The following is a 17,476-nucleotide window of genomic DNA, read 5'->3' as shown; positions in this document are numbered from 1 at the left end:
CAGTCGCTCAATCAATGAAAAATATTCGTGTTGTTTTGTTTTCCGATCGCATCTTAAACGCAGAGAACTACTTGTACGCGCTATCTTACCAACATACGATATTTATGTACGTGGCAGTTGGCACCGACTTGCATTCTGCGCAAGGAAGAAAATAGCGTTTCGTTTCAAGCGTTGATAGTACATACTGTACGTCTTGAGCGACACGAAACGGAATAAAACTTTCCCGAAACACATCTACGGGGTGAATATTACATACATATGTGTACACTCGCAGTCGCAACTCGATACATCGCACGTATCATGTCGGATTGCCGAGAAATACGCAATCTTGATATCCGAGAGAACGCTGCAATACGAATGAATATGGGTTCGATACGCGGTAATAGCTGTATAGTTCAATTCATTTATTAATCATACAAATCATAAAAATTGCAGACATACAGTATATAAGACATAATTGATTCTTAAAGTCAACGGCAAACATAGCTACATCAAAGAGTGAAGTGTAATAATTTAAAACGGTAAAATAATATCGAGAAAAAAAGACAGAGAGAGGGGGGAAAATAGCAAAATAATCGTCAAAATAATACATACGTAGTAGTAGTATAAGTAATGATAGAATAAAAATGACATCAATCGATCAATCAATCAATTAATTAATTACGTAATCGATTAATTAATTAAGTTACATACTTATTATTATAGATAGATAGAATGTACGAAAGGAGGAAAAAGCGTTTCTAACACAAGACGATGCGATAATGCGTGGGCGGCGGCGGCGCTCGCGTACGCGTTCGCGTTCGTGTTGGCGTTGGTGTTGTTGGCATTCATCTACGACTCCACCAATCTTCTTTGGAGTAGCCGCCGCCGTTAGCTGGCGCCAAATCAGAGGCGGGTGTTGGCTGGGCTCCTTTCAAATTGCCGATAACGCCCATGACGGCTTTATTGACGACGGCCGCTACCACGTCGGGGTCGAAATTTCCATCGGAGGCCGGCGGCACAACGGAATCTCTCCACCTGTTGCCGGACGGAGAACGAGCCCAACCACTGCTCTTTTGCCTCCACGAACTATCTTTGTAACCGGGCTCATCATTCCAGCGCTCTCGCCAACCACCACCATCCTCTCTACCACCAGCCCACGGCCGCCTTCTATCATAATAATCGTCATAATTTGCACCACTGTAATCTCCTCGTCTGTTTCTATTATCTCTGCGCGAGCGGCCACGCTCGTATTTCTCTGTTTCTCCTTTCGGCACCGCTTCAGTAACATAAACTTTTGTATCCTTAATTTGATGCTCTTGAGCGCATACGTTTTTCGCGGCATTAGACTCAACAAATGTCACAAATGCGAAAGCTCTGAACGGCTTCGGCACATACAAGTCACTTATTTCGCCGAACTGCGAAAAATATTCTCGTAATACGTCTTCAGTCAAATCTTCTGTACACTGCCCTATAAACACCTTATACGGAGACTTCTTGCCGACGCTATCCTGTTAAAACAATCCAACATCAGCAAAACTAGCTACGCTAACGCTATCGCTATACTTAGAAACAACGATGTTGTACATTTACATCATACATACACATACACATACACTTACACTATGGATACCTACTCTCAAAAATGTTTACCTACCACCCCCCCCCCCCCCGTAAAATCAACTTGCAAATTTTCATTACACCCTGCAGTCTGAAATACGCGTGCGATTGCCTAATTACCTTTTCAAACGATTTCTGTTTTCGTCACAAAGCTTACTTATAATATGCTTACCTTACCTACTTCGAATCATACAGTTTGCGAGTGTAGCGGAGACTGAGAGACAAAAATAAAGACATCGCCGCCTCGATTTCTCAAAATTTCCCCAAACGTCGACTACTACGAGTACCTATACCCACGTCTACGTCTACGTCTACGTTTATCGTATCAAGGATCGCTACTCGCTAGTGCGTATAAACCGAAACCTACATTATGCGCAATATTACGCAGGTACAGGTACATATTTGGCTTACTAGCGATAACAACTGAAAGACTCGCATAAAGAATTTGGCACCCTCGATTCGAAGAAAATAGGGTAAAAAGTAAAGCTACGTATAAATGCTCGAATAATGAGAAGTAACCCGAAACCCGAAACCCGAAACCCGAAGAACGTGTAGATTCGTCGAATAATTACGAGTACTAGGTAGTGGTAGAGGTACGTGCCTCTTCAACGAGTATCGGATGTATGCATTTCGCATGATGACTGTACGTTGAAGAAAATATGGAAAAGCGCGAGGATAAAATCTCGTCACCGTAATACTCTTCCGAGACGAATCCAGCCGAGAGTACACTGTTCAATAGGTAGGTACCTTGACCGATTCATTCGGCGAGTTCTTCTGGAGATGATCGAAACTGATAGATAAATGTGGTAACTAATACGAGGCGAGTACGCCTTTCTTGACAGATTTCACCAACGGAAAATCGAATTTCAGATAAAACAGTAACCGTAAAGCGGTCAAAGTATGTGCCCAAAAACGGCAGGTGTGACACCGACACAGACGCATGTTCGAAAGTAAATATGTACTTAAATGACACCATTCGCAGCACGAGACGTTGCGTTTACGAAGCGAGGCGTGGTTTTGGTTTGCACAGAGACCAGGCCATTTTCAACCTTCATTTTTCATTTCATTCTCCATCGAAAAAGGTCTGTTTGTGGGACGATTTCGTTGGCAATTAAAAGATTCGTACTGCAAAAGACGTTCGTTAATTTACGCTGAAAATGTGCGGAAAAATTTAAAACGACCCGTTGTTACGCCGCAAAAACCAACGAATACGCGAAGCGATAATTCAATTTTTTTCCACCAGCCGAGATACGAACCCAAACTAAGTACGTAGGTATCGTATGTACGTCTACATACATACAAAGCGTTATCTAGTTCAACAGCCGCGATCACAAGTTTGCCTCGAAAGTTTGAACATATTTTTCATCGGATTCGCCTGTCAGTAGGTCAAGAGCCTTCAGCGAAAAGAAAAAAAAAATCTCCGAACAATTACGAATTTTCACTTTGGCACTTTGATCAGCATTATCATCATCATCATCATCATTATCTACAACAAACACCTGCGCTCAAAATTTCAAATTCGTCGAAGATGACCTCGTTTCATTTCAAACACAATCCTTTTAAAAAGTAACGACCCATCTTTACGAAAAAGCATTCATCGAAGAATCATCGTGATACGAACAAGAATCTACACGCCTCAACTCGATCGCGTAACCGCGTCGATTTTCGTAAACCCAGTTTTTAATGTACGCCTTTCAATTTTCTACGTGTGATTCCGTCAACGCACTTTCAAATGAAAGAAAAAAAAGCTTAGTAAATCATGTATAAAACATTTCCGAAGAGTTAATAACTGGTGTCTTTTACAGGCTAAAGAAGTTACCACCTGAAACATTATATATAAATGAATAAATATAGGAGGCATATCATTTCAATAATAATGATTTTAAAAAGTTTGCATTTCCTTTACGCAGGTAACAATGACACCGCACAGCACAGCACAGCACACTACCAGCTGTACTACGAAGATGAATGCTCAACCTCTCGTAAGCATCGAACCGTCAAAAAAATAACACCCGAATAAAGTTAACGAAAAATTTTAAAGCTCACCTTGGAAACGGGAATCCGTACGTCGCACCATCGGCCGTCTATCTGATGTCTTTGCAACATGACTCGCACTTGAACTTCTTGGTCAGCGAATCTGATGAAACCGTAGCCTTTGGATTTCTTCGAAATGGGATCGATTTTGACCTAGAAATTGCGACCACCGGACGTTAACGAAATACCAAATATTCGCGATGCGCGACCGCACCGTTTCACACTATGCAAAGTTCAAAACCGATCAAATAATCTATTACGACGCGCGAATGACCTAATTTCATTATGCTCGTATTGTAGTTTTAGTACGTACAAGCAACGCTCAAAATTTCAAGTTGAAAACCACTCGCCACTTTTCAACCCTAAGAGAAGCCGATGAATTTGAGTCACGTCTTTCGTCTTCTACTACTTTACTTTCGCTCAACGCGCGAACGCTATTTTGCGCACTTCAACCGCCTTTGGTATTGGTACAGTGTTGAACTCTTCAAAATGCGAAGCACGCGAAGAAGAAGAAAAATGTCAATTCCGAAATGTATCGGACAATTATGTACCCGAATAATATCATCCGCGACAGTCGTCTCGATACTGTTACTTACGAGTACGTACTAGACACGAGAAAGGATTAGACTAATCTCAGACTTGGCGTAGACCGCGCGTTAAATGTTATCAAAATGTGAAGAGCGTAGCGACACTAGGCGAAAAAAAAAACCCCTACATAACTGCGAAAACGATACTTAGAAAAAAACCGATATCAGAGTAAAATGTGGAGGAATGAAATCACTCGAGTAATACCTGCGCTAATTGTAGTTCGCCGAATTTAGAAAAGTAGTCTCGTAATTCCTTATCCGTTGTTTTCCAAGGTAACCCTAATACCACCAAATCGGTATGCACCCATTTGGACTCGGTATCCACTTTGGAAGTTTTCGACTCGGACGTTTCTAAAGCATCGTCAGCCTTGCGTTTTGTATTGTCTGCAATAAATTCGTAGATAATTAAAATCGTCTATCGGACGTGGCGCGTAGTGAAACATGGCGAAAGAAACGCGGGTAGGTATAGGATAAAAACACGTACCTTTCGGAAAAATACAGTAATAAGTTCTTTCTCCCCAACCGTTTTCCGGCGGATATAATATTCCGTTTGCTAGTTTTACAGCACGAGTGTGGCCGTCTAGACGATACTTCAATCCGGTAGCACCCGGGTAGTGAGCTGCTAATGATGAAACCGTGAGTGTTCCATCATCTTCGGACGGAATTTCAATGGGTTCCGAATCTTCGACGTCGGTCACTTGTACGTACTGCATATTCAATTCGATTTGATTTGTAAGGCTGATTACGCGACAAGCTGGCAAGCAACTGAATACAGCAAAGCCTCAGGACGCAACTGTGTAAAATAATATGCGTAAATGTAAATGTATTTATACGAAGATGAAGATACCGGATCTCAACATGAACAGGGTTAGGCTTACTTATACTCAACCGCGGAACACCAAAATTTTAAAGCGGATAACAGAAAACAACGCGAAGTCTTCACGCAATTATAATTCAATAATTCGATCCGACTATAATTCAATTTAAAAGAAAATTCGAATAAAATATAAAAATGATGCGCAGCACTAATCAAACATTATTCTGAACCATCATAAATTCACGTTCACTCGAAAATGGCCGCGATGAACCAAGAACCAAGGTGGTTGGCCTTTTTCAGGCTTTACCGCTTTAGGCTTGGCAACTCACGCCTCACGTGCAGTGTTGGTTCGTTACTTCATTCATTGATTTGTGACTTGTGACGAAGTGTTTCCGTTCCGGCCTCACGTGAGATGCGGCGATCGGCGATGGGCGATGACGTGACGTGAACAAGAACGGGGACGCTTCGGTACCCTAGTATCCCTAGTACTGTCAACTGTGTGGCCTGGCCGGGATGCGGAGACTGGAGCTTGACGAATAGGTAGTGATAAGAGGCTGGAGTAAGCCTCTCGTTAAACTGTTAAACGACTTACATATTTCGAATTTGTGGTCTTGTTGAAAGATTCGAATTTTCATTTATTTAAGGTAAGTGTGCGATGCCTCGGGGTAACTATGTGAATATGAGAATAGCTGTACCAACGACGGATTGTCCTCTCATGTGTTCCAAATTAGCAGTGTGCTTGTGACAGCAGCGTCGGAAGAAATAACATCGAATTGAAATGGCTAGCAACTGCGATAGAACGTGCTTTTTTCCTTTCAACTTCAAGCATCGCAAAAAAGTCGAAACGCAGGATAACTTGTTACAAGGTAACGCGTTCGAGTAATTTTTTCTTCGCCTCGTTAGGTACTCGAGAACGAATTACGGTACCGTGCGAGTCGAGTCGAGTCGCTCGATACTTACGCGAACGCCCAAATAATGGTTTTTCCAAATCCTAGATCATCAGAAGTTTGTTTCGAATACTTTCAACGAAGGTCCGATAGACGCTAGCGTCGAGTTCATTCAACTGGAGGAAGACTATCAGTTGGTGAGTTTTGGACGGATTTTCGAGGGATACGATTTTCGCGTACGAGTAATGATAAATAACGAGGTTTTGTCGCATTTCTGTCAGAAAATATACGGTTATCGCCGCAGCAAACTCTATACAGCTCTGTATTGGACGCTTATCGCATTTTCATTCGGAATATTTGGTTTGTTCTGTTACTGGTTCAATCGTCTACGGTTGTACGCGACTCATACGAAATGTCCTTTAGTATGCGCTACCAGAGTACTGATCGAAGTGAGTATACATACTCGTATGGTTAATCGCGCGCCGATGCGATGGGTTGCCTGTCCGAATTTTCGGCGTCTTACTTTCGTTCGCGATTCATGTTGCAGGAAAGATACAAAGATCAACATAAAAGTTTTCACGTCAAGAAAATCTACATCTTGAATTACGAATCGATTGTCGATAACAGGTCAGCTATATTATTTTGTTCTGTTTTGTTGTTGGTACGCGTTATTCTCAACTTTTCGTTCGACGCGGGGGTTGAAATACTCGCTTCGGTATAGTAGTAAACGTACCTACTTTGTTTTCGACAAACAACTTTTACAGACTGGGCTGCCTACTTGAAAAACAAAAAACAAAAAAAACCGAAATTGTTCGGTTAGGTAGTGTATTAGGTAATCGAATGCGTGTATATATGTATGTTGTATCATTATCATTATTTAGGGTTGTTCGATTATGAGATGGAATTTTCTGATTACATTCGAATGTGCGACGCTGATTTCTGTTTTCTGGCACGAGAGATTCTTGGAAAGTGTTCCAAGTTATAAAATCGATCGACGATCGACGATCGTGTACGCTACACGCGGCACGCGGCATAATTCGTAAAATAGTAGGTAACTCTTAGGTTGCGGAATTTTCGGGTTCTTCGTACGTAGATCGAGCGACGGAGCGAACAAGTGTCGTCCTGTTTGCGCTATTAACAGAATAAATACCTACGTATGTCTATATGTGCGTAGTAACGTAACGTAACGATTGTAACGCGTCGGCTCAAATGTTACAGCGAATCGGGCGAAATGAACGGTTGGGATTCTCGAGCGACACCGACACCGACACCGACACCGCATTCGCAGCACGCCGACGACGTGAAATTTAGCGTTCATTCCTCCGGAGGTATATTTAAAAGTGAGTATAGAGTATAACTTTGCCGCTATCCGATGATTAAACGATTAAAATACCAATCAACGTACGTACAGAAATGGAAAGAGTGAGATATTTCAACTGTCGAAAGTCGCGGTTCATTTGGGATTCGGAAGCGTGTCAATTTTATAAATTGAACGGTCTCGACCAAAACGTTGCGACGTCGTATTTTCATCAGCAACAAGGACTTTCATCTTTAGAACAATATTTGAGGTAAAGCGTAGCCTTAAAGTAAAGTAGAGTAGACTTACTCGCAAGTACGAGACGGGAAAATTGACCATGAACGCGGCGTCGTCGTCGTATGTAATGTTGCAGGAGAGCGGTTTACGGCACCAACGAGATAATAATACCGCAACGCGGCGTCGTGACGTTGTTATTTTTCGAAATACTCAATCCGTTTTACGTATTCCAATTCTTTTCGTTCGTTATTTGGTGTTTGGACGACTACGTACTGTACGCTACCGCTATCATGATTATGACCGTCATAAGTATAATCGGCTCCGGGCTGTCTACGTATTTCGTAAGTACATCCTAAGTAAATCGTCTCGTCGCTCTTGTTTTCGTAATTTTATTGTACGAGATGTTTTTGTTTTTTGCATTTCGCATTTTGCATTGGCGACGGTACAGAATCAACGCGAATTACACAAGCGAGTATGCTCGAGCGACGTAGTGCATATTATTCAAGGAAACGAACAAGTTTCCATTCCTACGGAACAATTGGTTCCCGGTGATATTCTAGTGCTTCCGACTCAAGGATGTGTGATGTATTGCGACGCTGTGTTATTGAACGGCAGTTGCATAGCCAACGAAAGCGCCTTAACAGGTACGTACGTGTCTCTGTCTAGCAACTAAGTTGTTGCTAGCTAACTGACTTCTCGGCGGTAAGTACTACGTACCTACCTCCTACAAATACCTGCTGGTGGTATATCCGGTGTATTGTATTGTATTGTATTACGCCAGGTGAAAGCGATCCTGTGATGAAAACGCCCATTCCGAATGCCGGCCATCCGTACGAAAACAAGGAACACGCTCGGCACACGTTGTACTGCGGAACTGAAATATTACAAACGCGATTTTACGGCAACAAGCACGTCTTGGCCATGGTCATTCGCACCGGCTTCTCGACTACGAAAGGCGCCGTTATGCGTACGCTATTGTATCCGGCACCGACCGACTATAAATTCGAGAAGCACAGTTACAAGTTCGTCGAGTTTTTAGCGGCCATCGCCGGAATAGGCTTTTTATACACCATCGTTTCCAAAGTGAGTCGAGTCGCGTCGCGTCGCGTCGGCATCTTATAGCGCGTCGCGCGGGTATTTAATCGTATTTTTGCTCGTTTGTTTGGCAGTCTTTGCGCGGTTTAGCTCCTTTCGTAATCGCTATGGAAGCGTTGGACTTGATCACGGTAGTAGTTCCTCCGGCCTTACCAGCAGCGATGACAATCGGAGCGGTTCACGCTCTGCTCAGGTTGAAAAAGCGAAATATATTCTGTATCAGTCCGCGTTCCATAAATGTCTCCGGTTCGGTCAACTGTATTTGCTTCGACAAGGTAATGTGTACGCGATACACAAAAAATTGTACTCGCCGGCTGCTGCCCGACAATATCGAGCGTAGCGTAGCTGGCGAAAATTCTCGTATCTTGTCAGCTATGCTCGATTTTACTTGTATTGGGTCAGCGGGCTGGACTTTTGCTGATGTGAAAGATGTTGTTGAATTGTTTACAGACCGGCACGCTGACGGAAGAAGGTTTAAACATGTGGGGTGTGATTCCGACGAGTAATAGGAATTTTTGCGGCCCGGTGCAAAATATAGCCGCATTGCCAGCCGACAGCGACTTTTTATACGCCATGGTCACCTGTCACACGTTAACTATCATTAGAGAAAAATTATGCGGCGATCCTATGGATTTAAAGGTTTTTCTTCTACTGTGTTGTCTACCGTCTGGCTTACGCCTATGCATATAAAATACCACCTACTGTATATCGTTTCGTTTTCGTTTTCGTTTTTGTTCTCGTTCAGGATACGCGATACGCGAATTGCGAATTATCGTGGTTATTACGTATACCTACGTCCTACACCTACTCCTACTCGTATACATACGTATACACACCTGCATACATATGTATAATGTATTAACGTATTACTCGTACGCGTATGATGTATTTAGTAATTAGCAGTGATATGTACATTGTTCACAATACACGTACTTGTAGTATGTACGTACGATTAGTGTTTACTGATGGTCAGAAATATTGTTGTTAGATTTTCGAAAGTACCGGATGGCAGTTGGAAGAACCGGCAGCGAATGACGATACAAAATACGATCTTATCATACCTACTATAGTGAAGCCGGCGGTGATAAATATGAAAAATGCGGACGAATTTTCCAATTCTTCGTTGCAGGTACTGTACCGTGCTGTATACCCTACCGTACCGTGTACAATGTATATGTAATGTACATATGTAGGTAGACCAACGACGTGCAGACTCGAATGGTGGCGTGGTCGTTCGAGCTAACTCGATTTGGTCACGTGGGTGATGGGCACAAGTAATTTCGCCGATTTTCGATTGCGCTGTGCTGGCCGACTCTTTTTTATGCCATTCCATCTGCGCGCTTTTTTTTTTCAATTTCTGAAAATGTGTGCCGAATTAGAAGCCCGGACTGTGGACGCTACTTTTCGCTTGTCTTCATTTTTCGAGAATCGAAATTTCAACATTCGGGTTTGATTTGCATTTTTGACAATGACGCGGATGTATCAAATGCCCAGTTACCCGATGGCCGATACCCACTTGCTACGTAGCGTACGTCTACGTACCTACAAGTACATTACGTAATACGAGTCCGAGTACGAGTACGAGTATGTAGAGTAGGTTATGTACGACGCTTATTTGCTCGCATCATCTTCATGTTGCTGCTGCTGTTTTCATTTTTAGTTGGGAAAAGAAATCGGCATCGTGCGCCATTTCACGTTCAGTTCCAGTTTACAACGTATGACCGTCATCACTCGAGTTTTAGGAGCGTCCAATTATAACATTTACTGCAAAGGCGCTCCCGAAAGCATTTGCAATTTATGCGTTCCAGAATCAGGCAAGTAACGTCCGTGTGGCCTGTGGCGTGTAGCCCAGAAACCTTATTCGATGTGGTTGATGCGTGTTCTCTTACGTACCTGCATACCTAAGTATACTCGTTTGTAAAAATCATTTTCTTTAATTGAGGTAGTTGGGGCGGAGTTGGTTTTCTTCCTCCGCAGGTTGGGGTACCGTTTTTTATGCTCAATAACCCATTTTTAGCGTATGCAAAAATACGAGTATACTCAGACTCGTACGTTCATTTGCACTTTGCACGTTACAGTTCCCGCAGATTTTCACGCCGTACTGAAAAACTACACGCGCAAAGGGTATCGCGTGATTGCGACAGCTTTTCGCCCGTTACCGTCGTCCGTCAACTACACGAAAATGCAACGATTGTCTCGCGAAGAAGTCGAAAGCGAGCTCGTATTTCTCGGTTTGATTGTGTTGGAAAATAAGCTGAAACCGGAAACAACGCCCGTCATCTCTAAGCTGAAGGATGCCAATCTACGTTTGGTCATCGTTACAGGTTCGATACCTTTCTTTACCTTTACCTTTACCTACCTAATCGATTTTCGCTTTGTCATCTCGCCCCCTGATTTCAGGAGATAATCTTTTAACGGCCGTCAGCGTGGCCAGGGACTGCGGCATAATATTGCCCGAACAAGACGTTATCGCTATACAATGCGTCGAGGCGCCCGTACCGCATATATACTATACGTACGCGGACGTGTCACCGATAACTTCGTCCATTAGTTCTCCGGCGGTAAGCTGCTCCTTCTTTTTACTCGTACCTCACTTATACTACGTACTTACTTACTTACCTACCTGCCTGCCTACCGGTAGTCTGCGACACCTATTACGAGTGACGGTTTTTTTTTTTTTTTTTTTTTCAACAGTTCAACCACAAACTTAATTCAGATGGCGCCAGCACGGACGAAACACATTTGACCGAATTGTCTCCATCAACCAACGTGGCTAGCGACGCTACCATTATTCCGTTCGATTGCGCCGCAAACATAGTTTGGTACGAGTAATGCGTAATTTCGTACCTATTTCGATTAATGTATTTTGATTAGTTATCTCTGCTATCTGCGAAACATACATAGCCCTACCTACTCGTATTAATTTTAATTTAATCGTAAAATGTTCAGACTAAGCTTATGAGCTAGAGTAGGAACATTGGAACAACCTACGTGTATTACTACTTATACTCGTATGTAATATGTATAGCCTAGGTAGGCTATACCTTCGAAAAAGTATGACGTATGCTTGGTTCAAAAAGATAAGTTGTACGCGCAGGTGGCTGTACCTCTACTACATATGTACTACTACGTACGTATTAAATGCGCAATTATTAACACGTTTTCTCAAATACGGCTTATCACGGCTTTCGATGACTACACAAAGCAAATTTTAGGTATTCGATCACTTTTACTTCGGTACCTTCGAGAAAAGGTATATACGCGTGCGTAAATTAAAATGAAAGGGGATGACAAATTGAAAAAAAAAAGTTGTATCGAGCAGCGGAGTTTTTTTTTCAATCGTAATCGTTTTTTAACAAAAGTATTTCCAAGTTTGGTTTGGTCCTGCGGGATGGTAAAAAACACGCTTTCAATGAAAAAAGAAGACGAATTCGACTACCCCTGCGAGTCTTATATTCGGCATTACGGTATTGTTAACATACGTAGACGTACAACGTAGGTATGGGTATTAGGTAGTAGGTACATAGGAGTAGGTGTAATAGTTTTTCTGTTTGATGTTTTGCCACAGCTCGCCACCGAAGAATTATGTGTTCGCGTTGACCGGCGCAAATTGGATGTTTTTGAAACAACATTTTCCCGAACTCATACCGTACATAGGTATAAAAGCCAACATATTTTCGCGAATGAATCCGGATCAAAAGCAAAATCTAGTACGAGAAATGCAAGCTTTGGGTTACGTAGTAGGTGAGAAAACTTGTCGCGGTTTTGGGTAGCGCTGCGCCGCGCGTACCGGGTGTCTAATCTATCATTTTTGCAACTAGAGCCCACTCGAGCCAACTTGACTTTTTTCACCGCGAGCGGGCGGGTTTCAGTTAATGGGACACCCGCGACGCGCGTGCGTCGTTGTAGGCTAAATCAAAACGTCGGCAATACTCGTATTTACGTGCTCGTGTGTTGTATGTATGTTGGAATAATTAGCCATGTGCGGAGACGGCGCCAACGACTGCGGCGCTCTCAAAGCAGCTCATACCGGAATCTCTTTGAGCAATAACGAATCGTCGGCTGCCAGCCCGTTCACGTCCAAAGTGCAAGATATTCGCTGTATTTTGGATATAATAAAGGAAGGAAGAGCGGCGTTGGTGACTTCGTTCGCGCTATTCAAATTCATGGCGTTGTATTCGTTGACGCAGTTCGTTTCGCTCATGATTTTGTACTCGATCAATACAAATTTGACCGACGTCGAGTTTCTGTACATCGATCTTTTCATAATAGCGTGTTGCGCATTCTCGCTAGGCCACACGCCACCGTACCAAGGTATAAATACATATGTACTTGTACTTATTCGAATTTCGCTGGTATTTTTTTTTTTTTTTTTTCAATTTCATTTATTCGTTTATATTTTATTCATCTATCGTTTTCGCAGGTAAATTGGCGTCGAAGCCGCCGCCTTCTTCGTTGATATCGTTAGCCGCGTTGACCAGTTTGCTATTACAAACGTCGATTATAATCGCGGTACAAGTGACCAGTTTTCTGGCTGTGCAGCAGTATAATTGGTTTACGCCGTATAACGCGACCAGAGCGGAGGCGGAGGCGGGCGCTGGCGCGGGCGCGGATGCGAACGAGTCTTCCGAAGCGTCTTACGAGAATTACGCGGTATTTAGTATTTCGGCGTTGCAATACGTCATACTGACGATAGCGTTTCACAAAGGACCGCCGTATGTCGGATACATTTGCTCCAATTATATACTGATCGTTTGTCTGATTTCGATCACGTCCAGCACGCTGTACCTGATACTGACGCCGGCCGAACGCATCGTGCAATTCTTCGAGCTCAAGGTACCGCAGGACGTACACTTTCGTATCGTCGTCGTGCTTCTCGCAATGCTCAATTTGATACTGTCGTTGGTCGTCGAAATCGTCGTTTGCGACTACCTGTTGTCGACTGTGTTGAAACAAAGGTAACGTATACGGTGTATCGTACGACTCGTACGACTGGTGTGACCGTAGCCCCGTAGGCCAGCCCGTAAAGGTAATTTCGCCGCCTTGTTTTTGGTCTGTTTTCTAGACTGCACGCCGGCTCTAAATGGAGGAAACTATACGCTAACGTCGAACACGAGCTGGTTAGTCGTTCGGATTGGCCTACCGTATCGTGCGATGTCGATTATGAAAATGCCAACGCTTCCGATAACTGCGCCGATTCGTGTTAGTACACCTACACACTTACACACTACACACTTATCTAGTTACCTGGTTACCTGCTCGTACTTATCGGTACGGTGGTTGTTACTCGTTGTTTAGGTGCGAGGAACGCGTTGTTGTTTCGCGGTTCGCAAACGATTCCTCGACGATTGTCGCCGACCAATTACCGCTGCATTTCCAGCTCCGTTCCGAATATAAACAAGACTACTCGCTCCAACAACGGCGGCAGTGGCACGCTCAGCGATGTTAAACTCGCCTGCGTTTCCTCGCAAACCACCGTTCAATCTGATTACTTTACGCCCAACGAAAACTTGTCCTTCATATTCACTTCGTAACGCTAGCAGTTGGCCCACTGGCCGATCATCTACCTACCTACCTACCTATCATTTTCGTATCACTATCACCGTCTCGTCTCGTGAGTATTTGTTCAGTGTTACCTACTTTTCGTAGGTACATTACCTACCTAACCTACCCTACCCTATGTATTCTTAAAAAAATGTATTATTAATAATATTATTATTATTATTATTATTATTATGTATTATAGCGTAATAATATAGCGAGTGATAATAGATGATAATGATGATGAGATGATGATAATACGATAATAGGTAATAATTGGATGTGCAAAAATGTATATCAACACTGTTTACTGTATACTGGTACGGTTGGTACTGAGAAAGAACTGATCTAGTCGATAGGTTCTGCGAATGTCGACTGTCTGCGGTTTAGTTCGTCCCGGAGAAATGCTACAGGATAGGGCTGCTATCTTCGTTATTTATGAAAAATCGAGCATATCGAAGAAGACGCGTTTTCGTCGGCTGTTTAATCGTTTTTCGAATGAACTGAGCCGAGCTGTTCAATTTTTCCCGCCAACGATGGTCGAAACCTTATTTCTCATTTTCGATCGTTACCAATCGACAAATTTAGTACATTTAACTACTCGATACTCGCTTCTTTGTCCGACTGTTGGTGTGTTTTGCGTTTGTCCGTTTGCGTTTGCGCCGCGTAACAGAAACCTCGCCGACTAATTCGTCTAACGTAGAAAAATTCGAGAAAACGGAAACAATAATACGTACATACGTAATACCTATCGCGAGCGCGACCAATATTTGCCGCCCCGCCATGGATGGCGTTTTGAAGAATCCAAGATTACAAGATCATCTCTCGACGCGGCGGCAGTGAGTAAGCAAACATCCGCGCAGGCCGCAGTACACCTACGGGTACTCGTACTTGCGTCGCATAGCTACTTAGCTACTAGCTAGTGTCGAAACTTTATTTGATTTTGTTTTGTTTTGTTTTTGTTCTTTCAGTTTGACGCGTTAAACCGAATTTATTTACCGAAAAGCGTTTTCCGTTTTCATTTCTACTCGTAACAAGTGTTGATTTTAGTTGATTTACCGCCGCCGTCCGTTCTAAATTAAGACGCGCGCGCGCAAAAGCAATTTCGTGCTGCGAGATTTCTCGACTGATCGTTCTCCTCGCCTATTTAGTACTTACCCGATGTAGCACCTACTTACCTACCTAGACCTACCTACCTATTCCTGGCTAGCTAGTAGCTACATATTATGCAGGTACAATGTACGTATACGTAACATACGGGGTGCTGATTTGATTTGGTATACATTTTAGCTACTCGTATGTAGCGTAGCGTAGGTATAGGTAATGATATTTGAGCATTCGGTTGTTCGAGCCGGAGCCACGAAATAATGTTACCTACTTGTACTTGTTGTTAGGTAGGTACTAGGTACATACATACATACATACTAGGTAGCTAAAATGTATCTGCAATCAAATCTGCACCAGCTGTAGCGTACGTTGCGTACGTTACGTACGACCACGACCTGTAAATTATGGTAGAGTAAAGTATTTGGTACTTGTCTTATTGTTAGTACTTGGATTTACCCTGATCGAATACGTAGGCCTATTCGAGGCGGTCGTCTGTCGTCTTCGTATTAACTCGTACTTACTCGAAACGATACCGCCGATTTACGCGTACTTATACGTTTACGTTTACTTTCGTTAGGTAATAATCGAGTACTGTATTTTCATTTTTATTTTTATTTTAATTATCTACCTACTTGTATTTTTGTTATTTTGTAGCTCAACGACGTGCCACAATAAATTGTTACTTTTTTTTACGTCGTCGTGTTTCCATTTGACTGCATGTAGGGGTATGCTCCGCCAAAGTACATAAGCAAGTACTTACTTACGTATTTGTGTGTCTGTAGCATTAATGAGCGGCCACATTTGTACTCGTATTTGTAGCGCTTACTACTGTACGAACAGTAGATATACTCGTATGTACGTTAAGGTAAATGAGGAACTTTTTTAGCGAGAAGTGAAGTTGTTAAATTAGGAAAAATAACTCTCCCTTCTCAGATAACTATTGTCTATTTATTATTAGTGCAAAGCTTTTCAAACACCAAGTGTTCATCATCACTTGGTCACCCGGTAACTTGAAGATAGCGATAAGGGTGCACAACCCGACACGACGACAATTGTGTTTGTTGCGAGTCATACGACAGTCGTTTGACAATGTAATCGTTAATCGCGTTATCGTTCGGCAATCGGCACGCGTCACCTGTTGATTATATGCTGATAAGATGAGATGACCATTTTACACCTTTTTTTTTTACCATACAATGGCATTATTATGTTTGCGCATTTATACTGGCACTGGCTGTGGAATTTTATCAATTTTCTATGGAAAAGTCAAAAATATTCAACTTTTCCATAGAAAAGTGATGACTGATGAATGAGATGAAGATTGAAAACTTTTTAGTTTTTATTAAAGTGAATAATCATTAGAATTTATAAGAATGTTATTATTTTACAAGTTTAGAGGTTCAAACTCATTCAAAGGTCACCAATGGACCAATAAATATGGCCATAATGGACCAATGACCAATTGGTCACAATCACAAAATAAAAATGAAATGGAAATGTTCTTTATACACAATATTTACTATTTACTTGATTTAAGTTGTCGTTTACTCAATTTCAGATTAATTTTTCAGAATTTTTCATATTATTTATTTCATAAAAAACATCGATTTGCATAGAAATAGAAATGAAAAATTTACAAATTTGCAAAGTTTCCCACTTCCCGCCAAATTTTTTTCAAAAAAAGGTCAAAAAATTCATGCATTAAAGGGTTTAGTTACCACGATACCACCATACCACATCAAAGACGGAATGACGGAAAGATGAAATGAAAAAATAAAAAAGAAAAATTATCAAAAATTTGAAAAAACGAAAACCAAAAACCTAAAATAAATTGAAAATTTGAATACCAGAGTCCAGAACGCTACAAACGCTACGTTCGTAGATTTTGTTTCAGTTCTAGGACCTAGAACTAAACGGAAACAAAATGAGCAAATAACGTGATCATATCATCATGTGACGTGACAGTGATGTCAGCGTCACAGAGCACACAGAGGCTCTCGGGACGTAACCAGGGATGTTCCTTGACATGTCAAATAACTTTTTTGACATTACATGTCAAATAACTGTCAAATAACTATAAGTGTCAAATAATATGTAAAATTACATTTGAGAATGTAAAATAATTCAGCCAATCACAGACAAGGAAAATTCACTGATAACAACTGATAACTCAGTAATTTTTCAGCTTAAGAATGAATTATGAATGATTATGAGTCAAAATTCGTTTCAAAATGGAAAAATTTTAAATAAATTACCACCAGTAAGGCTGCAAAGA

General features: G+C 42.0%; 2 protein-coding genes across 3 annotated transcripts; one reads left to right on the top strand and one right to left on the bottom strand.

Moving 5' to 3' along the window:
* Positions 1–389: 389 nt before the first annotated feature.
* LOC135845447 (TAR DNA-binding protein 43-like) lies at positions 390–5,315 on the bottom strand. Its single transcript, XM_065364007.1, has 5 exons — positions 5,099–5,315; positions 4,705–5,013; positions 4,426–4,604; positions 3,646–3,786; positions 390–1,490 (listed from the first exon to the last, which is right to left on the bottom strand). Exons 2-5 carry the CDS (start codon positions 4,931–4,933, stop codon positions 828–830), a joined length of 1,212 nt encoding a protein of 403 aa, XP_065220079.1. The 5' UTR covers positions 4,934–5,013; positions 5,099–5,315; the 3' UTR covers positions 390–827.
* A 203-nt stretch (positions 5,316–5,518) lies between these two features.
* Positions 5,519–15,893, top strand: LOC135845435 (polyamine-transporting ATPase 13A3-like). 2 transcript variants are annotated; one of them, XM_065363980.1, is made up of 21 exons: positions 5,519–5,903; positions 6,033–6,121; positions 6,206–6,373; positions 6,472–6,551; positions 7,143–7,264; positions 7,336–7,492; positions 7,595–7,799; positions 7,907–8,102; positions 8,240–8,541; positions 8,628–8,828; positions 9,004–9,192; positions 9,542–9,682; positions 10,214–10,367; positions 10,632–10,877; positions 10,954–11,114; positions 11,248–11,375; positions 12,122–12,297; positions 12,532–12,867; positions 12,977–13,511; positions 13,619–13,755; positions 13,852–15,893. In XM_065363980.1, the coding sequence occupies exons 1-21, from the start codon at positions 5,816–5,818 to the stop codon at positions 14,085–14,087; spliced, it is 4,047 nt and encodes a 1,348-aa protein (XP_065220052.1). In that variant the 5' UTR covers positions 5,519–5,815; the 3' UTR covers positions 14,088–15,893. The 2 variants fall into 2 exon arrangements, with proteins under 2 accessions (XP_065220052.1, XP_065220053.1); XM_065363981.1 differs by lacking the exons at positions 5,519–5,903; positions 6,033–6,121; positions 6,206–6,373; positions 6,472–6,551 and adding an exon at positions 6,826–6,971.
* Positions 15,894–17,476: the final 1,583 nt, after the last annotated feature.

This window comes from Planococcus citri, chromosome 4, assembly GCF_950023065.1.
Source record: "Planococcus citri chromosome 4, ihPlaCitr1.1, whole genome shotgun sequence".
In the NCBI taxonomy this organism is placed as follows: Eukaryota; Metazoa; Arthropoda; class Insecta; order Hemiptera; family Pseudococcidae; genus Planococcus; species Planococcus citri.
Note: the sequence above shows the minus strand (reverse complement) of the source record. Positions and strands in the feature narration are given on the sequence as shown.